We start from the raw sequence: 16,595 nt of genomic DNA on the forward strand, positions 1-16,595 counted from the left end.
AATCCTTACAAAGCAAAACCCCAACAGTCCTGTGTGTGTGCACTAAAGGCAGAGCGCCGAGAGGAAAGACAGAGATCCTCCACCTGCTGCTAGCTCAGCGAGTCCTTCCGGATCACAGCCTGACCTGCCGCTCCAACACCTGCGCTCCGGGGCTCAGTTCAGCAGGAGGCTGCAGGATGGCATGCTCCCGGCTCTATTAATAATACTTCGACGAACACAGTCTGGGCATGATGGGGGGCACCTACCAGCCCCAGACTTCACCTAGGGTTTAATGATTTCAACGGGTCAGCACTGTGAAGTAACAGACCTCATGGCTTGCTCTGGCAGATCCCTTGCAGGCACCAGTTCTAGTCCCACTGCACCACTTCTGCCCTGCTCCCCATTTATGGTCGGGAAAGCAATGGAGGATGGCCCAAGTGTTGGGGACCCTGCACCCACGTGCAAGACCTGGAGACGGCTCCAGGTTCCTGACTCCAGCCCGGCCCAGCTCCAGCCACTATGGCCATTTGGGGGTGAGCCAGTAGACAGATGATCTCTCTGTCTCTTCTCTCTGTAAAATTTCTTTTCAAATAAAAAACAAATACATCTTTACAAAAAAGACTTGTATGGTTCTTAATCTATTTTTGTCAAAAACCCCTTGAGAACACTCTCTTTCTACACAAAAACAGAAACTGTATCAACAGTCGTCAAAATCTCAAAAAAAGGATTTCACCTGTTCTTTCTCTTAGTTATACAGAAAGCAAAGTTAACGAAGATGACAAAGATTCAAGGTAATATATCAGAAGTAAACACGGATCCTCTGTGACAGTGTCCACAGCTTGGAGCATGCATCCCGGGGAGGTGGAACACAAACCATGTTCTTGTCAGAGCCTCTCCTTGAATCCCAGACTCAGCCCCCAACCCAGCTCTACAAATGCGCCTAGGGAACGGCTGGTGGGTCACAGGTCTGAGCTGCTGCCACCCAAGCAGGTGGTCCGGAAGCAGTTCTTAGCTTTTGGTTTTAGCCTGGATCAACCTGGCTATTAAGACTGACTGGGAAATGACCAAAACATGCAAAATATCACCATTTTGTTTTGTAACTCTGCTTTGAAAAATTATTTAAAAAAATGAAATTTTGGGGCCCGGCGCAATAGTGTAGTGGTTAAGGTCCTCTCTTTGAACGTGCCGGGATCTGACATGGGCACTGGTTCTGGTCCCAGCAGCTCCACTTCCCATCCCTGCTTGTGGCCTGGGAAAGCAGTCAAGCACATCCCAGAACATTGGGACCTGCACCCGCGTGGGAGACCTGGAGGAAGTTTCTGGCTCCTGGCTTCAGATTGGCTCCGCCCTGGCTGTTGCAGCCACTTGGGGAGTGAAACAGTGGAAGATCTCTCTACAATTATTGTCTGTATTTCTTTCTCTTTGTGGGTGTGCCTTTTTATTTTTTAAGACGTATTTATTTTTATTGCAAAGTGAGATATACAGAGGGGAGGAGAGACAGAGAGGAAGAACTTCCATCCGATGATTCACTCCCCAAGTAACTGCAATGGCCAGTGCTGCGCCGATCTGAAGCCGGGAACAAGGAACCTCTTCCGCGTCTCCCACGCGGGTGCAAGGTCCTAAAGCTTTGGGCCGTCCTCGACTGCTTTTTCCAGGGAGCTGGATGGGAAGTGGAGCTGCCGGCATTAGAACCAGCGCCCATATGGGATCCCAGTGTGTTCAAGGTGAGGACTTTAGCCGTTAGGCCATGCCACTGTGCCCTGGGTCTGCCTTTCTAATAAATAAATAAATCTTAAGATCACCTCAGTCAAAGCTGGCACTGTGGTACGCCGGGCCAAGCTGATGCCATGCAGGACCCACCAGCTGCTCTGAGATGCAGCTCCCGTGCGTGTGTCCACGCGCTCAGGCGGGGGGGGGGGGGGGATCCTGACAGAGCCCCAGGCTTCTCGCAGCGGAGCTGCCACAGTGGCCATTTCAAGAGTGAAACAGCAAGTGGAGACATCTCTTTCCTCTTCCCATCCTTAGTCCCTTTCTTTTACATAAACAAACAAATGGGTAAACACATTTTCATATAACAGTAAAACTTGTTCAAACTTGTGCCCTGGGAGCGGGAGGGCTGCAGTGAGGCTCCTTCCCCTGGAGCCCGCCTTCTGCTCAGCACAGAATCCACATAGGCAACATCCCAAGACGGAGGGAAGGTGATGACACCCCAAACATGACAAAATAACATCCTTACTGTTCGTTAAAATTAGAAAGAAAATAGAGGTGACAACTTACATTTTGCCTCGGACAGATTCTGATTAGGTGACCAGACCAACATGCCCAGATTGTCTCGCTCTTGACTGCGTCTTGCTAGTTTGGCTTGAAAAAGAGAAAAAATTTTACTGTAATTTCACAGATACAACAAGCAGTAGATGCTACCACCACTCCAGCCTCTCGCCTCAGAAGGTGCCGCCACGACCCTTCCCTGACAGCGGGACGGGGCTGCAGCCCGCAGCTCAGGCCAGCACAGCTCAGCCTGGCAACCATTCTCCACATTCCACCCTTCTCAGAAACAGTAGTTCTATTCACTTGGCAATAATAATCCATCGATCACTGTAGCAGCTTTATTACCAAATAGCCAGTAAAAAAAATTGTAACCTGAGGGACCACTGGGAGACCTGCAGCATGCGCAGCCATGGGCCTGCACACGCGTGGGAGACCTGCAGCACGTGCAGCCGCGGCCCCGCACCCGCGTGGGAGACCTGGTGCAAGCTCCTGCTCTGGCTTCAGCCTGGCCCAGTCGTGGTTGTTGCGGGGCAGTGAACAGCAGATGGAAGATCTCTGTTTCTCCCTCTCCACCTCTGCCTTTCAAATCAATAAATAAATCTCTTTTTAAAAAAGTTTATCCTGAAAGGAAACGTTTGGAACACATTTACATGTGTAACACTCGTGGTACAAATGGTAGGCCAAGTGCTTTTCACGGCACGCACTGGGGTGACTGCAGAACTGGGCTAACTGGGCTCCCATGACGTCAGCTCTCCTGGGTTCTGCAGCAGCGGCCCTGGGCACCTTTCCAAGGGCACCACTGCCACTGTGTTTCCCTTGAAAACAACAACAAAGGAATGCAGGGGAAATTCTGGCCTTTTTTTACAAGGGAATAAAAAATGCAAAAGTGTACAAACATTAACGAAATCACAGGAAACTGACTAATCCTTTCAATGAACGTGCTTGACTGTCACCACCCATGCTGCCATCCTTGAATCTAGGGGCACTGACTTCAGAGAACATGCCTGAAGGGCTAGTGAGTGGCTGTGAACTTGGCAGGATTCCACAGAGTCCACTGAACAGGCAACAGTAGAGGGTAAAAGATGAGGAAATTACAGCAAAGCGCACCAGAGTACCGACTTTTAGTAAAAACTTTTTATGCAACGATGGCTTGTAGGAAATGTTAATACCAAACATGATCTACAAATAATAAAGACATGTGTAGACAAAGCACCAAAATATAATGCAAATGCAAACAAGTCATCTTTAATCCAATAAAAATAAAAAACAAAAAGCAACTATCAGAAACGCACCATTAAAATTGTCCTAACAGACAACTTGACCATGCGTGCAGGCACCTACAGAAGCAACACAATATTTTTAGAATGAGCTCAGAAGCCCAGCCCACGGTGCAATAAGCTGTGCCTGCTGTCAGATGCAAGGCCCAGCTGCCTGCTAAAGCCCTGGGAATGCGGCATGCTGGCCAAGTGACTGGACCCGCAGCACCCGCACGGGAGACTGGCTCCTCACACCAGCCTGGCCCAAGCCTCTTTGGCACTGTGCCTGTCCAACAGTGGGCACCTCTGGAGAGCATTTCAGCAGCTGGACAAGAAAGTAAACCTGCACAACTACTTTTCCACCTCCTTTAGGAACTTGGTTTAAGAACCAAGTTTGTCTTTTTTTTTTTTTTTAAAGATTTATTTTTATACTTTTGTATTGGAAAGGCGGATATACAGAGAGGAGAGACAGAGAGGAAGATCTTCCATCCGATGATTCACTCCCCAAGTGAGTACAACGGGCCGACGCTATGCCGATCCGAAGCCAGGAGCCTCTTCCGGGTCTCCCACGTGGGTGCAGGGTCCCAAAGCTTTGGGCCGTCCTCAACTGCTTTCCCGGGCCACAGGCAGGGAGCTGGAAGGGAAGCGAGGCTGCCGGGATTAGAACCGGCGCCCATATGGGATCCCGGGCGTGCAAGGCGAGGACCTTAACCACTGCGCCACCGCGCCGGGCCCCCAAGTTTGTTTTTTTAATTGGAAAGTCAGATATAGAGAGCAGGAGAGACAGAGAGCAAGATCTCAGGTCTGCAGATGCACCCCCCAAGTGGCTTCAACGGCTGGAGTTGAGATGATCTGAAGCCAGGAGCCTGGAGCTTCCTCTGGGTTGGCCACACGGGTGCAGGGTCCCAAGGCTTTGGGTCATCCTCAGCCATGAGCAGGGAGCTGGATGGGAAGTGGGGCCACCGGGATTAGAACCTGCACCCATATGGGATCCTGGCAGGTGCAAGGTGAGGACTTTAGCCGTTAGGCCACGCTGCCGGACAGAGGAACCAAGTTCTTACACATGGTACCAAAGCACAACCCATAAGAGACTATTTTTAAAAAAAAATTTTAATTTTTTTTAATTGGAAAGTCAGATATACAGAGAGGAGGACAGAGGAAGATCTTCCGCTCGATGATTCATTCCCCAAGCAGCCTCAACGGCCAGTGCTGTGCCAATCTGAAGCCAGGAGCCAGGAACTTCATCTGATCTCCCACACGGGTGCAGGGTCCCGAGGCCTTGGGCAGTCATCCACTGCTTTCCCAGGCCACAGGCAGGGAGCTGGATGGGATGTGGGGCAGCTGGGACACAAACTGGCACCCTTATGGGATCCTGGTGCTAGTAAGGTGAGGATTTAGCCACTGGGACATTGCACTGGGCACCAAAAGACCATAGAAATTATGAGAAACAATACAGAATAGGTGTGAATGCTTGTCTTAAAATTAGGCTAAAAACTACTTTCAAAAAAAAAAAAGGCTACTTTCCTAAGCGTCCCACTTGTAACTTATAAAAAAATCAACAGCGTAAAACCAAGGGAAGCAAAAGCCAGGCAATGGAAATCAGAAACTAATGTAACCCAAAATTAAGTTTTACAAGGATTAACAAAAAGTATAAAAATGACAACAAAAGATAAGATGGCTGCTGGAGAGTTTGATCTGAAAAAATAAAACACACAGGGCCCATGAAGTAGCCTAGCAGCTAAAGTCCTCTCCCCTTCCACGCGCCAGGATCCCATATGGATGCTGGTTCTGATCCCGGCAGCTCCACTTCCCATCCAGCGCTCTGCTTGTGGCCTGGGAAAGCAGTGGAGGACGGCCCAAAGCCTTGGCACCCTGTACCCATGTGGGAGACCTGGAGGAGGCTCCTGGCTGCTGGGTTCGGATTGGCTCAGCTCTGGCCACTGCAGCTGCTTGGGGACTGAATCACCTCTCTCCCCTCTTCTCTGTATATCGGCCTTTCCAGTAAAAATAAAGAAAATCTTTTTAAAAAGACGAAGGAAGGAAGGAATTGATTAATTAATTAATTTCCAAAATCACTTCTACCACGTATCACATTCTTAGAAACATTTTTTTCACTAGAATCAGTACATCTAGAGCTGAAATCCCGGAGGCAGATCAGTGGGCTCAGAGCTCAACAGCACCTTAAGGTCCAACTCTAGATCTGCTCCTGGGACGTTTAAAACACTGAAACCTTTCCTAAGGACAGGTTTTTATTTTCTCATCTAGAACAGGTAGCTAAAAATAGTTCCTAACTCCCAGTGACAGAATCAAACAAGATGATCTGCATAAGTCGCTTAGCGGAATGCATGCACACACACTCCATTTCCAAAGCAGCTAGCTGTACACGCTTCCTAACTGTGGTCTTCCACACTTCCAACACAGACCCAGGCCCGAGTGCCTGCTAAAGCTACAGAAATACCTTCACCCAAGGATCCAACGCTCCCATTTCCAGAACCAAACCTGTTCAGCAGAACTACCTCCCCTGCCAGCCTCCGATGTTCTTCCCCCCGCAAACGGGGGCTGAGTGCGGTGGGAGAGAGGAGACGAGACGAGAGAAAACCAGGCAACCCCAGAAACCAGCTTGCAAACTGGAAGCCACCGAGACCCTCCCAGCCAGCTCTGCACCATTCACAAGTGCGGGATCTGCAGGGGTGACGCAGGTCAAGGCCATCCTGGACCACATACACCCCACACCTTCCTTGCTCCAGGCAAGGATGCCGGTTCAGACACTCTGTGCCTCTCAGGAATCTGAGAGAAAATAAAGTGATTCTTTGTGGGGGATGAACTCATAAAATTGTTACCTAATACCAGAAGAGCAACAGTGGATGGTTATAAACTGTAATGCATTGTGTCTACAGCAACTCTACTTGTTCATATCCAAAGGCTGACAACAGTAACTTGTCCAGATATTCGGGAAGAATCTTTGTAAAGGGTTTCCTCTTTCAAAAACTCCAAAACAGGCGTGCGTGTGTGTGTGTGTGTGTGTGTGTGTGTGTGTGCGCGCGGCGCAGCTGGGAGAGCAGGACCCTGTACTGCAGGCCCAAGCAGCTGGGTCTGTCCCACCCTCGCAGGGACCTCCCGCCCTAAGCCAGCCGCTGTGGGCATTGAGAATGAACTAGCAGGTGTGCACATGTTTTATTTTTTCTTTCCCTTCCTCCATTCCTCTCTTTTTGTCCCTCAAATAAATCAAATTTTAAAAAAGGGTATGCTGGCGAGGTAGCTAGCGGCTAAAGTCCTCACCTGGCATGCACCAGGATCCCACATGAGTGCTGCTTTGTGTCCTGATGGTCCCATCCCTGTCTGTGGCCTGGGAAAGCAGCCGAGGATGGTCCAAAGCCTTGGCACCCTGCACCCGTGTGGGAGACCCAGAAGCAGGGAGCTGGATGGGAAGTGGGGCTTCTGGGATTAAAACCAGCGCCCATATGGGATCCTGGGCATGCAAGGCAAGGACTTAAACCACTTGGCTGCTGTACTGGGCCCTGAATTAAGGTTTTTACCTTACATGTATTTTTAAAGATTTATTTTATTAATTTGAAAAGCAGAGTTACAGGGGCCCAGCACAGTGGCCTAGTGGCTAAAGTCTTTGCCTTGAACGCGCCAGGATCCCATATGGGTGCCAGTTCTAATCCTGGAGGCCCTGCTTTTCATCCAACTCCTGCTAGTGGCCTGGGAAAGCAGTCAAGAATTGCCCAAAGCCTTGGGATCCTGCACCTGTACAGGAGACCTAGAAGAATTTCCTGGCTCCTGGCTTCAGATCAGCTCAGCTCCAGTCATTCCAGTCACTTGGGGAGTGAATCATTGGATGGAAAATCTTCCTCTCTGGTTCTGATGGAGAAGCCTGGGCAACTCCTCTGGCAGGACACAGACCCTGAAGGTAAGCGCAAGAAGCATGATAGGAAACTGCCCAGAACAGGCCATGGAAAGTGTCCCACTGGCATACATTTGGCATGGGTCGGGGGCAGACCAGGCTGAATCAGTTCATGTCATCCACTGACAAATCCAAGCACCGGAACAGAGTGTGGGTCGAGCCAGGTTCAGTTGCGACAAAAACCAGTGCACAATATGGAATGCCAAGGTGAGGTTGCCTGTACCGGATGTGACCGCAGCGCCCATCCAGCATGCGTGAGAACAAGGAAGGGAGGGGGCAGAGCCCGCAGGGGAATAAGGGAGGGTTCCCTTGCTGGACAGCTACTCCCGCTGCAGAGTGTGAGCTGGGATGGGGGCAGACCAGACTAGGCCGGGCTACAACACCTGGGTGCCTCATGTGGACCAGATCAGGGAAAAGTCAGACTGGGCTGATTATTCCTACTGGTGCAAACAAAATTAGAGTGGGTGAGGGTTGTTTGGGCTTAGCTACAGCATCAGCTGGCAGAAGCTGGCACTGGGGGCTAATTCTGTCACGTCAAACCACAGAACCACCTGGAGAGTGCATAATCTTGGAGTGAGAGAGACCTGGGAGGGAAATAGTGGGCTCCTCCCTCTTGGGTTACCACTCCCACAGGAGGGCAGGAAAGCTAGGACAGGGGCTGGGGTGGCTAGACAGAGAGGCACCCAACAACATCAGTAAGGGCTGGCACTGTAGCATAGTAGGTCTACAATGTCGGTAATCCAACTAGGCACCGGTTTTAGTCCCAGACGTTCCACTTCTGACCCTGAATAATCAATCTCCTAGCTCCCAGCTTTGGACCAGCCCAACTCTGGCTGTGTTCCCATTTGGGAAATAAGCCAACAGGTGAGGGCCTGATGCAGTAGCCTAGCAGTTAAATCCTTGCCCCACATCTGCTGAGATCCCATGATGTCCCGGCAGTCGTGTGGGAGACTAGGAAGAGGCTTGGGCTCCTGGCTTCAAATCAGCTCAGCTCCAGCCATTACGGCCACCTGGGGAGTGAATCAGTGGACGAAAGATCTTCCTCTCTGTATATCTGACTTTGCAATAAAAATAAATAAAAAATCCTTTTTTAAAAAAAAAGGTACAATATGAAAAAAAAGAAAGAGCAAAATGCTTCCATGCTGCCCCATTTTCTTTCTTTCTTTAGTTTAAAAAGTAGATTTACAGAGAAACAAACACAGAAAGATCTTGCATCCGCTGGTTTATCCCCACGTGGCCACAACAAGCAGAGGCGAGCCAATCCGTAGCTGGGAGCCAGGAGCCTGATCCAGGTCTCTGACGCAGGCGCAGAATCCCAAGACTGAGCCATCGTCCACTGCCTCCCGGGGCCCCAAGCAGGGAGGTGTGCGGGAAGTGGAGCAGCTGGGATAAGAACCCACGCCCATCTGGGTTCCTGGAGTGTGCAAAGTGAGGATTCAGCCACAGGGCCTTCGTGCCTGGCCCCACCTTAGTTTTCAAAATTGCTCATCCTCTTGCTGTTGTGTGTCTTTTCTTAGCTCCTTAAGCTTCTAAAAGCCTGAACTTTCATGGGCCCAGCACAGTAGCCTAATGTCAGATCCTCACCTTGCATGTGCCAGAATTCCAGTTGGCACTGGTTCAGGTCCCAAATATGCCCCGCTTGTGGCCTAAGAAAGCAGCAGAGGATTCCTGGGAGCCCTGCAGACGGCTCTTGCCTCCAAATCAGTCCTTTGGGGTTATTTGAGGAATCAACCATGAAGAGTTTTCTATCTCTCTGTAAATCTCTCCAATAAAAATAATGTTCAAAAAAGAATGGATGGAGAAGATCCTGGACCCTGGAAGAGAGAGGCTGCTGTTGCCAGGCCAGGAGCTTGTGACAGGGACTCGAGCAGGTGGACGCTGCAATGCCCTTCCGCAGCCTAAGGAAAGCTAGCAGGGCCTCACAGGCAGCATGGAAGCTCACTGGGCCGTAAAGCATCGCCGCACAAGAGCAAAGGCGCCTGGAGAGGACGTGCTGGACAAGAATGCGCACCCAGTCACCCTAGCCTGTCACTGGCCCCACACGGTCAGTGAGAACCCCACGCGGAACACCTCAGCTCTCCTTGGCGCCTCTTACACATGGCAACAGGTGGGCAGGGGAGCAGCCAGGGGTGAGCAGCTCCAGGGGCACAATGCTCTCTGACCGCCCCCTCAACCCTTTCCAAGGGCAAAATGATTACCAAAGCACTGCTCAGCGTCGAAGGGTCAAAGCCCACAGAAGCCGGCGGGACCTCGAACCCCTCCAGCGCCCTGTGCAGACCCTGACCACGCAGTACCTCCCAGGAAGGAAGGAAAGCGGCAACACAGGCAGAGCCGCAAGCACCAGCTGACCACAAGTCTGCAAGGAAGTGGGGGTGGGCCGCGTGTGCATGTGCGTGTGAGGCACCCAACTGTGCCAGCTTGGCCTTAGCAAGGGGGTGGGGGTGTGTACCAACATTTTCCTCTGAAAAGGGTGAATCAGCAAAATTTCAACAAAAATCTCAATCGAGAGTAAAGCCAGGCATCTTGAACAGTGTTCCATCAACAGTGCTGAGTCCTAATAAGGACATGGGCCTCACGGACAGGGCAGCCGGGCCTCCTGTGTGGTGCAGCAATGATCCGAACTAAGCCGGTCCGGGCTTGTAAACTGAGGCCTGGCAGCTAACTTGGGTCTTGAGTTCATCAGGGTGGGCTGGAGGATCTGAGGGCTTCATCGGGCCTGATGTAGGCGATGGGTAGCAGGCCCACAAGGGCGAGGGCGCTCTGGGCAACCTCCTTCTAGGAGGTGCATCACTTCCAGGGAGCTCAAAGCAGTGGGAGACTCACGGTCCACAATCGGACCACACGGGTCCTCCTCACGCCGCCTGGCAGCTGAACGGGGAGACAGCCTGCACTCCGCCTACACTTGGCTCTCTCGGGATAGCTGCCTTTGAGCTGTTTATTCCAACAGGAGCGGCCAGAGACCGCCATGCTGGGCACGCCCAGGACAGCTGGTGCTATGAGAGCCCTAAGCACCAGCTGCCCTGCTGAACCCTCCCTAAGCCCTCACCAGCAGAAAACATAGGCTTTAATGAAAGGCGTGTCCGTTAAAATATACATAATTTATTATTTATTTGTTTGTTCGGAAAGGAAGGTTCACAGAGAGGAGATGCAGAGAGAGATTCCATTGCTGGATCACTTCCCAACTGGCCACAACAGTCAGAACTGAGCTAACCCAAAGTCAGGAGCCAGGAGCTTCTTCAGGGTCTCCTATGCAGGTGTAGGTTCCCAAAGCTTTGGGCCGTGCTGTTGCTTTCCCAGGCCACAGGCAGGGAGCTCGACTGGACGTGGAGCAGCCAGGACACAAAGCAGAGCCCACTTGAAAAGCTGCTAGCTAGTTTTCTTCTAAACAATCCTGATGTCCTTGTAACCAACAGGCTGCAGCTTCCTCAGGGCAGTCTCACTGTCCGACCTGCAGACCCCACCCAGCCGCACGCCAAGTCCTGCTCATCTCATCCTTACCCTTCCAAGCCGGCCTCCCCTGGGCCCAAGCTCTGTCTCCTGAGAGTCAGTGTGCCCACAGGAACAGGGAAGGTGTGCCTTCCGGGTAGCTGCAATGCAGCACAGCCTAGAAAGCCAAGTTCTTCTGTGGAATCGGGGGGCGGGGAGCCTCCAGGGCCAAGATTTTTGTTGCTCTACTTCATGGCCACTGATCCTGCAGAAGCACTCTGCTTTCGCCACATTCCTAACACACTGTTCAAACCATCAGTGGCACATGCCAACCCCGCAGGACACGCAGCAGCCCACGACTCGGCTGGGAGCCTCCCCTGCCAGCGCAGACCCTCACATGAGCTTTTCCATGTCCAATGTCTGGGCAGCCTCCACTGTCTAGCACGTCTAGAAAAGCGTGAAGTTCTTCAACCTCCTGTCTCCACCACTCACCTCCTAACTCCACTGCCCCCACGCTAGGCCAGCACACCCCAAGCACTTATCCGCGCACCCGCTGAATCACTGGATCAACTTTGGTCTACTATTTCTTCCTTTTGCCACGCTGTGTCATCACTTAACAAACAACAAACGGAGAATAGCATCCCATCATAATCCCTTCATTTCTTTTCACCAAATCAGCGCAACAATCCCACCCAGCTCTAAATTTCATTTTTGGGCCCCATGCGGTAGCCTAGCAACTAAAGTCCTCGCCTTGCAAGCGCTGAGATCCCATGCCCCATATGAACACTGGTTCTAATCCCAGCAGCCCAGCTTCCCTTCCACCTCCCTGCCTGTGGCCTTGGTACCCTGCACCAGCGTGGGAGACCAGGAAGAGGCTCCAGGCTCCTGGTCAGCGCACCACCAGCCATTGCGCTCACTTGGAGACTGAGTCATCAGACGCAGGATCTGGCTGTGTCTCTCTTCCTCTCTGTATATCTGACTTCGCAATAAAAGAATAATTCTTTTTAAAAATTTTGATTTTCTACTGGAAACTTGAGGCACTAAAACTTCTTACACTAAATTCAGGTTTTTAAGGTAACCAACATGTGCCGATATCGGCCAATGAGGCAATCTACTCTCAGATTTCGGCCATCTGCTTGTTGTGTTTGTCAGGTTAAGAAGCTGAAAGGACACTGGGGAGTTGGGGCTGGAGGAAGGGAAAGGTGTGTTAACCCAACCAGCTATAATAAAGTCTCATCCGCACCAACCCCTGTGTGAACCACTCTGCTCCCTATACACGGTGCCCCATCAAAGTCAAGTCAGCACCCCCAAGGACGGCCTGGATGAATCTCAGAAATAAGGTTCCTCTGATAAATAAGCAGTCAACGCTGCTCCAATTCCCAATATGATTCTCTGGGGAAAAGCGTGAATCACAGCCACACAAGTTCAACGTCGAAAGTTGAGAGGAAGCTGCCTGTCTAAAGCCAGCCTGGCCACTGCCCTGGCTCTGCTGGGGACACTCCCGGCCGGCTCAGAGCACATACTGCACACAAAGAAACCAAAGCCTAAAGAGGGGCACACAACCTGGCAGGCAACAAACAGCAAGCCTGTGTCCGTACAGTAAAACGGAATTAACAACGGTTTCCATAAATCGGCCCATAAAGCATTTAAAGTGATTGGCAGAAAAAAATCTCATTACCCCCTGCGCCTGCTAGTACATACAAGAATCTGATTTGAGAACACCTGAGACAAAGTTTCTTTGGAGATCTCCCCAATCAAAATGCTGGACTCAGAACCCTAACCAAGAAAAGAGAGAAGACAGAACAGGTCAACCAACCATCTCAGCTATGTGTTGGCAGCGAAATACAGGGCAAACGGAGACTCTATGATGGACTATGTCAACCAGTGGATTCTTCAAAGACCTCATAGTGCTTGGAATGGCAAGACTGGCAGTGATTCATAACTGACGAAATATCAAAACCACTTGAGCAAGAACCTCAGAGCACACCCTACACCCGGGACCTGGGGAGGGTGGGAAATTGGGTGGGCCTTCTCCCTTAATACTCCCCATTAAACATGAAGGAAACAATATGGAAATAATAATCTTACCCACTTTCCTATAGCCCGTGAACCTTTTTACCCTAATTAACTATGTAAAGATTGTAAAAAAAATCTTACTACTCTAACGATTACTTCATAAGAAGTAAGCATGGGACCCAAGGCAGTGGCCCAGTGGCTAAAGTCCTCACCTTGAACACGATAGGATCCCACATGGGCGCTGGTTCTAATCCCGGCAGCCCCACTTCCCATCCAGCTCCCTGCTTGTGGCCTGGGAAAGCAGTCGAGGACGGCCCAAAGCCTTGGGACCCTGTACCCGCGTGGGAGACCTGGAAGAAGTTCCTGGCTCCTGGCTTCGGATCGGCATAGCATCAGCCGTTGGACGGAAGATCTTCCTCCCTGTCTCTCCTCCTCTCTGTATATCTGACTTTCCAATAAAAATAAATAAATCTTTCCAATAAAAATTATCTTTAAAAAAAATTAAAGTTGGAACCAAACAGCATACAGCGATATGAATTTCCTTGGTTGATACTTTTTCAGCAACAGGTTTATCTAAGTCATCTGCCCCTGAAGACAGCACAGGGAAAACCTGAGATGCCAGCGTCCCATATAGGTACCAATTTGTGTCCCAACTGCTCTATTCCAATGCCACTCCCTGCTGAGGCCAGGGAAAGCAGAGCACAGGATGACCTAAGTGCTTTGGCCCTCCCACTCACGTGGGACCCCTGGTAGAAGCTCCTGGCTCCTACCTGGCCCATCTCCAGCCACTGTGGCCATCTGGGAAGTGAAGCAGCGGGTGAAGACCACTCACTCACTTGCCTCATTGCCCTCTTTCAAATAAACAAACAGATCTTTAAAAAAGAAAAAAGAAAAAAGAGGGGGGCCCTGTCATCAACCTGATAATAAGTACATGCTGCGGGTGGACCAGATGCTGACAGTCCAGGTAAACCAGTCACCACTCCCACAGAGCTACGTCAGCTGTCTCTCTTGTATTTACAGCATTAACACTCAATTAAAACCAATTTCACAGTGTTAATTCCAAGCTACAACCCCCCACAAAAGGTAAAACATCCAAGCACATTTCTATTGAGAAAATTTTAAGACATTATGAGCTAGATCTGCCTAGCAACAAGTTATAAACTTATGTCATTCCATGTACGTTCCCATGGATACAGCTCCGAGCAGTACAGTAGCAACTGCACAAAGCGAGACAAGAATCCCCAGAGAATTACATCCAAAACTTGGACAAAAACAAACCTGCCGAGCCAGAAGAGCGAGAATACCGTCTAGTGGCACTCCCAACCAAGCGCTGACCTCCCTCCCTGACTGGCCCTGCCTGGCAGGGGACAGAGCCCACCTCTGCCGAGTGGCTCTCCCCCCAGGACCAGCACTCAGCCTTCTGTTCTTTGACGTGGCTCCAGAACAAGTGCAAGCCCATTCAACGCTGGAACACTAGGCGGGGCACTGAATGCCTGCGCTGTCTTCCAGTCCTTCCCCAAGGACTGACAATGACAGAAAAAGAGTGCGGAATCTAATTGTGCAAAGGCTGGTTATTCTACACTCGCTGATTTTCCCCGGTGTTACAAAGCTATACGGACTGCCCCTAAACTACATAAGCAATATTACAATTAAAATGAAAAAACAAACTTAAAAAAAACTAGAAAAAGAAAGCTATCAGGACTTGAACAACCTCAATATTGCAGGCGAAAACAAAGGACTACTGCGTATGGAGTAGACACAGACACTGAGACCCACAGACCCTGGAACACACAAGGGGAGCTGATAATCTAACAATTTGGTCAAAAAGACAGGATCTTGGGCCCGGCGCAGTGGCCTAGCGGCTAAAGTCCTCACCTTGAACACGCCAGGATCCCATATGGGCACCGGTTCTAATCCCAGCAGCCCCGCTCCCCATCCAGCTCCCTGCCTGTGGCCTGGGAAAGCAGTCGAGGACAGCCCAAAGCCTTGGGACCCTGCACCCGTGTGGGAGACCCGGAAGAGGTTCCTGGTTCCCAGCTTCGGATCAGGGTAGCACTGGCCGTTGCGCTCACTTGGGGAGTGAGTCATCAGACGGAAGATCTTCCTCTCTGTATATCCGCCTTTCCAATAAAAATAAATCTTAAAAAAAAAAAAAGACAGGATCTTGGTCCCAACACCAGAGCTCAATTGGCTAATCCTCCTCTTTCAAGCACCAGGGCCCCATACAGGAACCAGCTCATGTCCTGGCTGCTCCACTTCCCATCCAGCTCCCTGCCTGTGGCCTGGGAAAGCAGTGGAGGACAGCCCAAAGCCTTGGGACCCTGCACCCACGCAGGAGACTCAGAAGACTCGGATTGGCTCAGCTTTGCCTAGTCAGCGCCATTTGGGGAGGTAACCAGCAGGTGGAATATCTTTTTGCCTCTCCTTCTCTTTGTAAACCTATCTTTCCAAATAACAAATAAATCTTAAAAAAAAAAAAAGAGAGAGAGAAAGACAGACAGACCAGGCCTAGATTAAGTTGTTCCAAACCTGGTGCTGTGCAGAGCTACTTTTGTGGTCTACCCGGCGGGACTGGCAGCCCTTGGGTGTGTTGCGGGACTGCTGTGCGGGCAGACTCAGCAGGATACATGTGGAAAGCTCCCTGAGCAACGCGGACTCTGGGGGCAACGGGCAGGACGCCTGGCACAAAGCCCTCAGTCTGTCCTCCGCTCTGTGTGGCAGTAAAGGGACTCATTCCTGACGATCCCAAGCCAGAAACGTGCTTTTACAGCTCCTGAATCAGATTTTTAAAAATTCTAAATTCTTTCAGAGAGAGACGGACAGAGTTCCATGTGCTGGCTTACTTTCCGAATATTCACACAACCAGGAGGCCAGAGCTGGGACCCAGGACTCCAGGAAGCCTCTCCGCCTAGTGTGCCAGTCGGGACGTGTGTGCCAGGGACTTCAGCCACGGCTCCTGCCTCCCACGCAGGAAGGTGCAGAGAAGCGCAGCCCAGGCTCGCCAGCGTGGGACACACGCCATACTCCTAAGCCAGTGGAGGATTATCAAGAGCCACATTTTCACCAGGCAGAGAGGTCAAAGATACGATTCAAAACATCCTCACCTCAGAACCTACACCAACCAAAGGGCTGTGATAACAAACAATAAGAAAATATGTAACAGTAATTACAGGAAAAATGACAGCAGGGAAGAGAAAAAGGGAATGGCAAAAACAGCTGAACCTCAGGGAAGTAGGGACACCGGCACTCCAGGCCCCGCGGCGGCACTGCCCACAGCACAAGGTGGCAGGGGCACACTCAGGGCCAGAGCTTCTGACTCCCGCTGGGCTGCCCTGGGAAGCCAGGGTGAGTTCTCAAGGGACAGGATGCCTGCTACGCGTCAGCCCTGGTTCTCAACTTCAACCTGACACTACATCCAGCCACTGCAGCTACTGGGGGGCAAATCACTTACTTTTGCTCCCTTTGTCTCTCAAATAAATGCTGATGACTAAACCGCTGGGATCCCTGCATCCACGTGGGAGACCCAGAGCCAATTTTCCATGAACTTTTTTTTTAAGATACATTTGACCGGGCCTGGCATGACACCATAGCGGTTAAAGTCCTCACCTTGAGCATCTGGGATCCCATATGGGCACTGATTCTAATCCCAGCGGCCCCGCTTCCCATCCAGCTCCCTGCTTGTGGTCTAGGAAAGCAGTCCAGAACAGCCCAAAACTTTGGGACCCTGCACCGCGTGGCTGACC

General features: G+C 50.9%; 1 protein-coding gene across 2 annotated transcripts in view; it reads right to left on the reverse strand.

Annotated features, from left to right (window-relative positions):
- The window catches only part of RCOR1 (REST corepressor 1), a 55,559-nt gene that overhangs the window by 23,474 nt on the left and 15,490 nt on the right, over nt 1-16,595 (reverse strand). For both annotated transcript variants that reach the window (XM_040975038.1, XM_040975039.1), the window contains exon 3: nt 2,257-2,340. In XM_040975038.1, coding sequence (XP_040830972.1) covers nt 2,257-2,340 — 84 coding nt within the window. The remainder of the gene's footprint in view (nt 1-2,256; nt 2,341-16,595) is intronic.

This window comes from Ochotona curzoniae, unplaced genomic scaffold, assembly GCF_017591425.1.
Source record: "Ochotona curzoniae isolate NIBS_2020 unplaced genomic scaffold, NIBS_Ocur_1.0 contig_2688, whole genome shotgun sequence".
In the NCBI taxonomy this organism is placed as follows: domain Eukaryota; kingdom Metazoa; phylum Chordata; class Mammalia; order Lagomorpha; family Ochotonidae; genus Ochotona; species Ochotona curzoniae.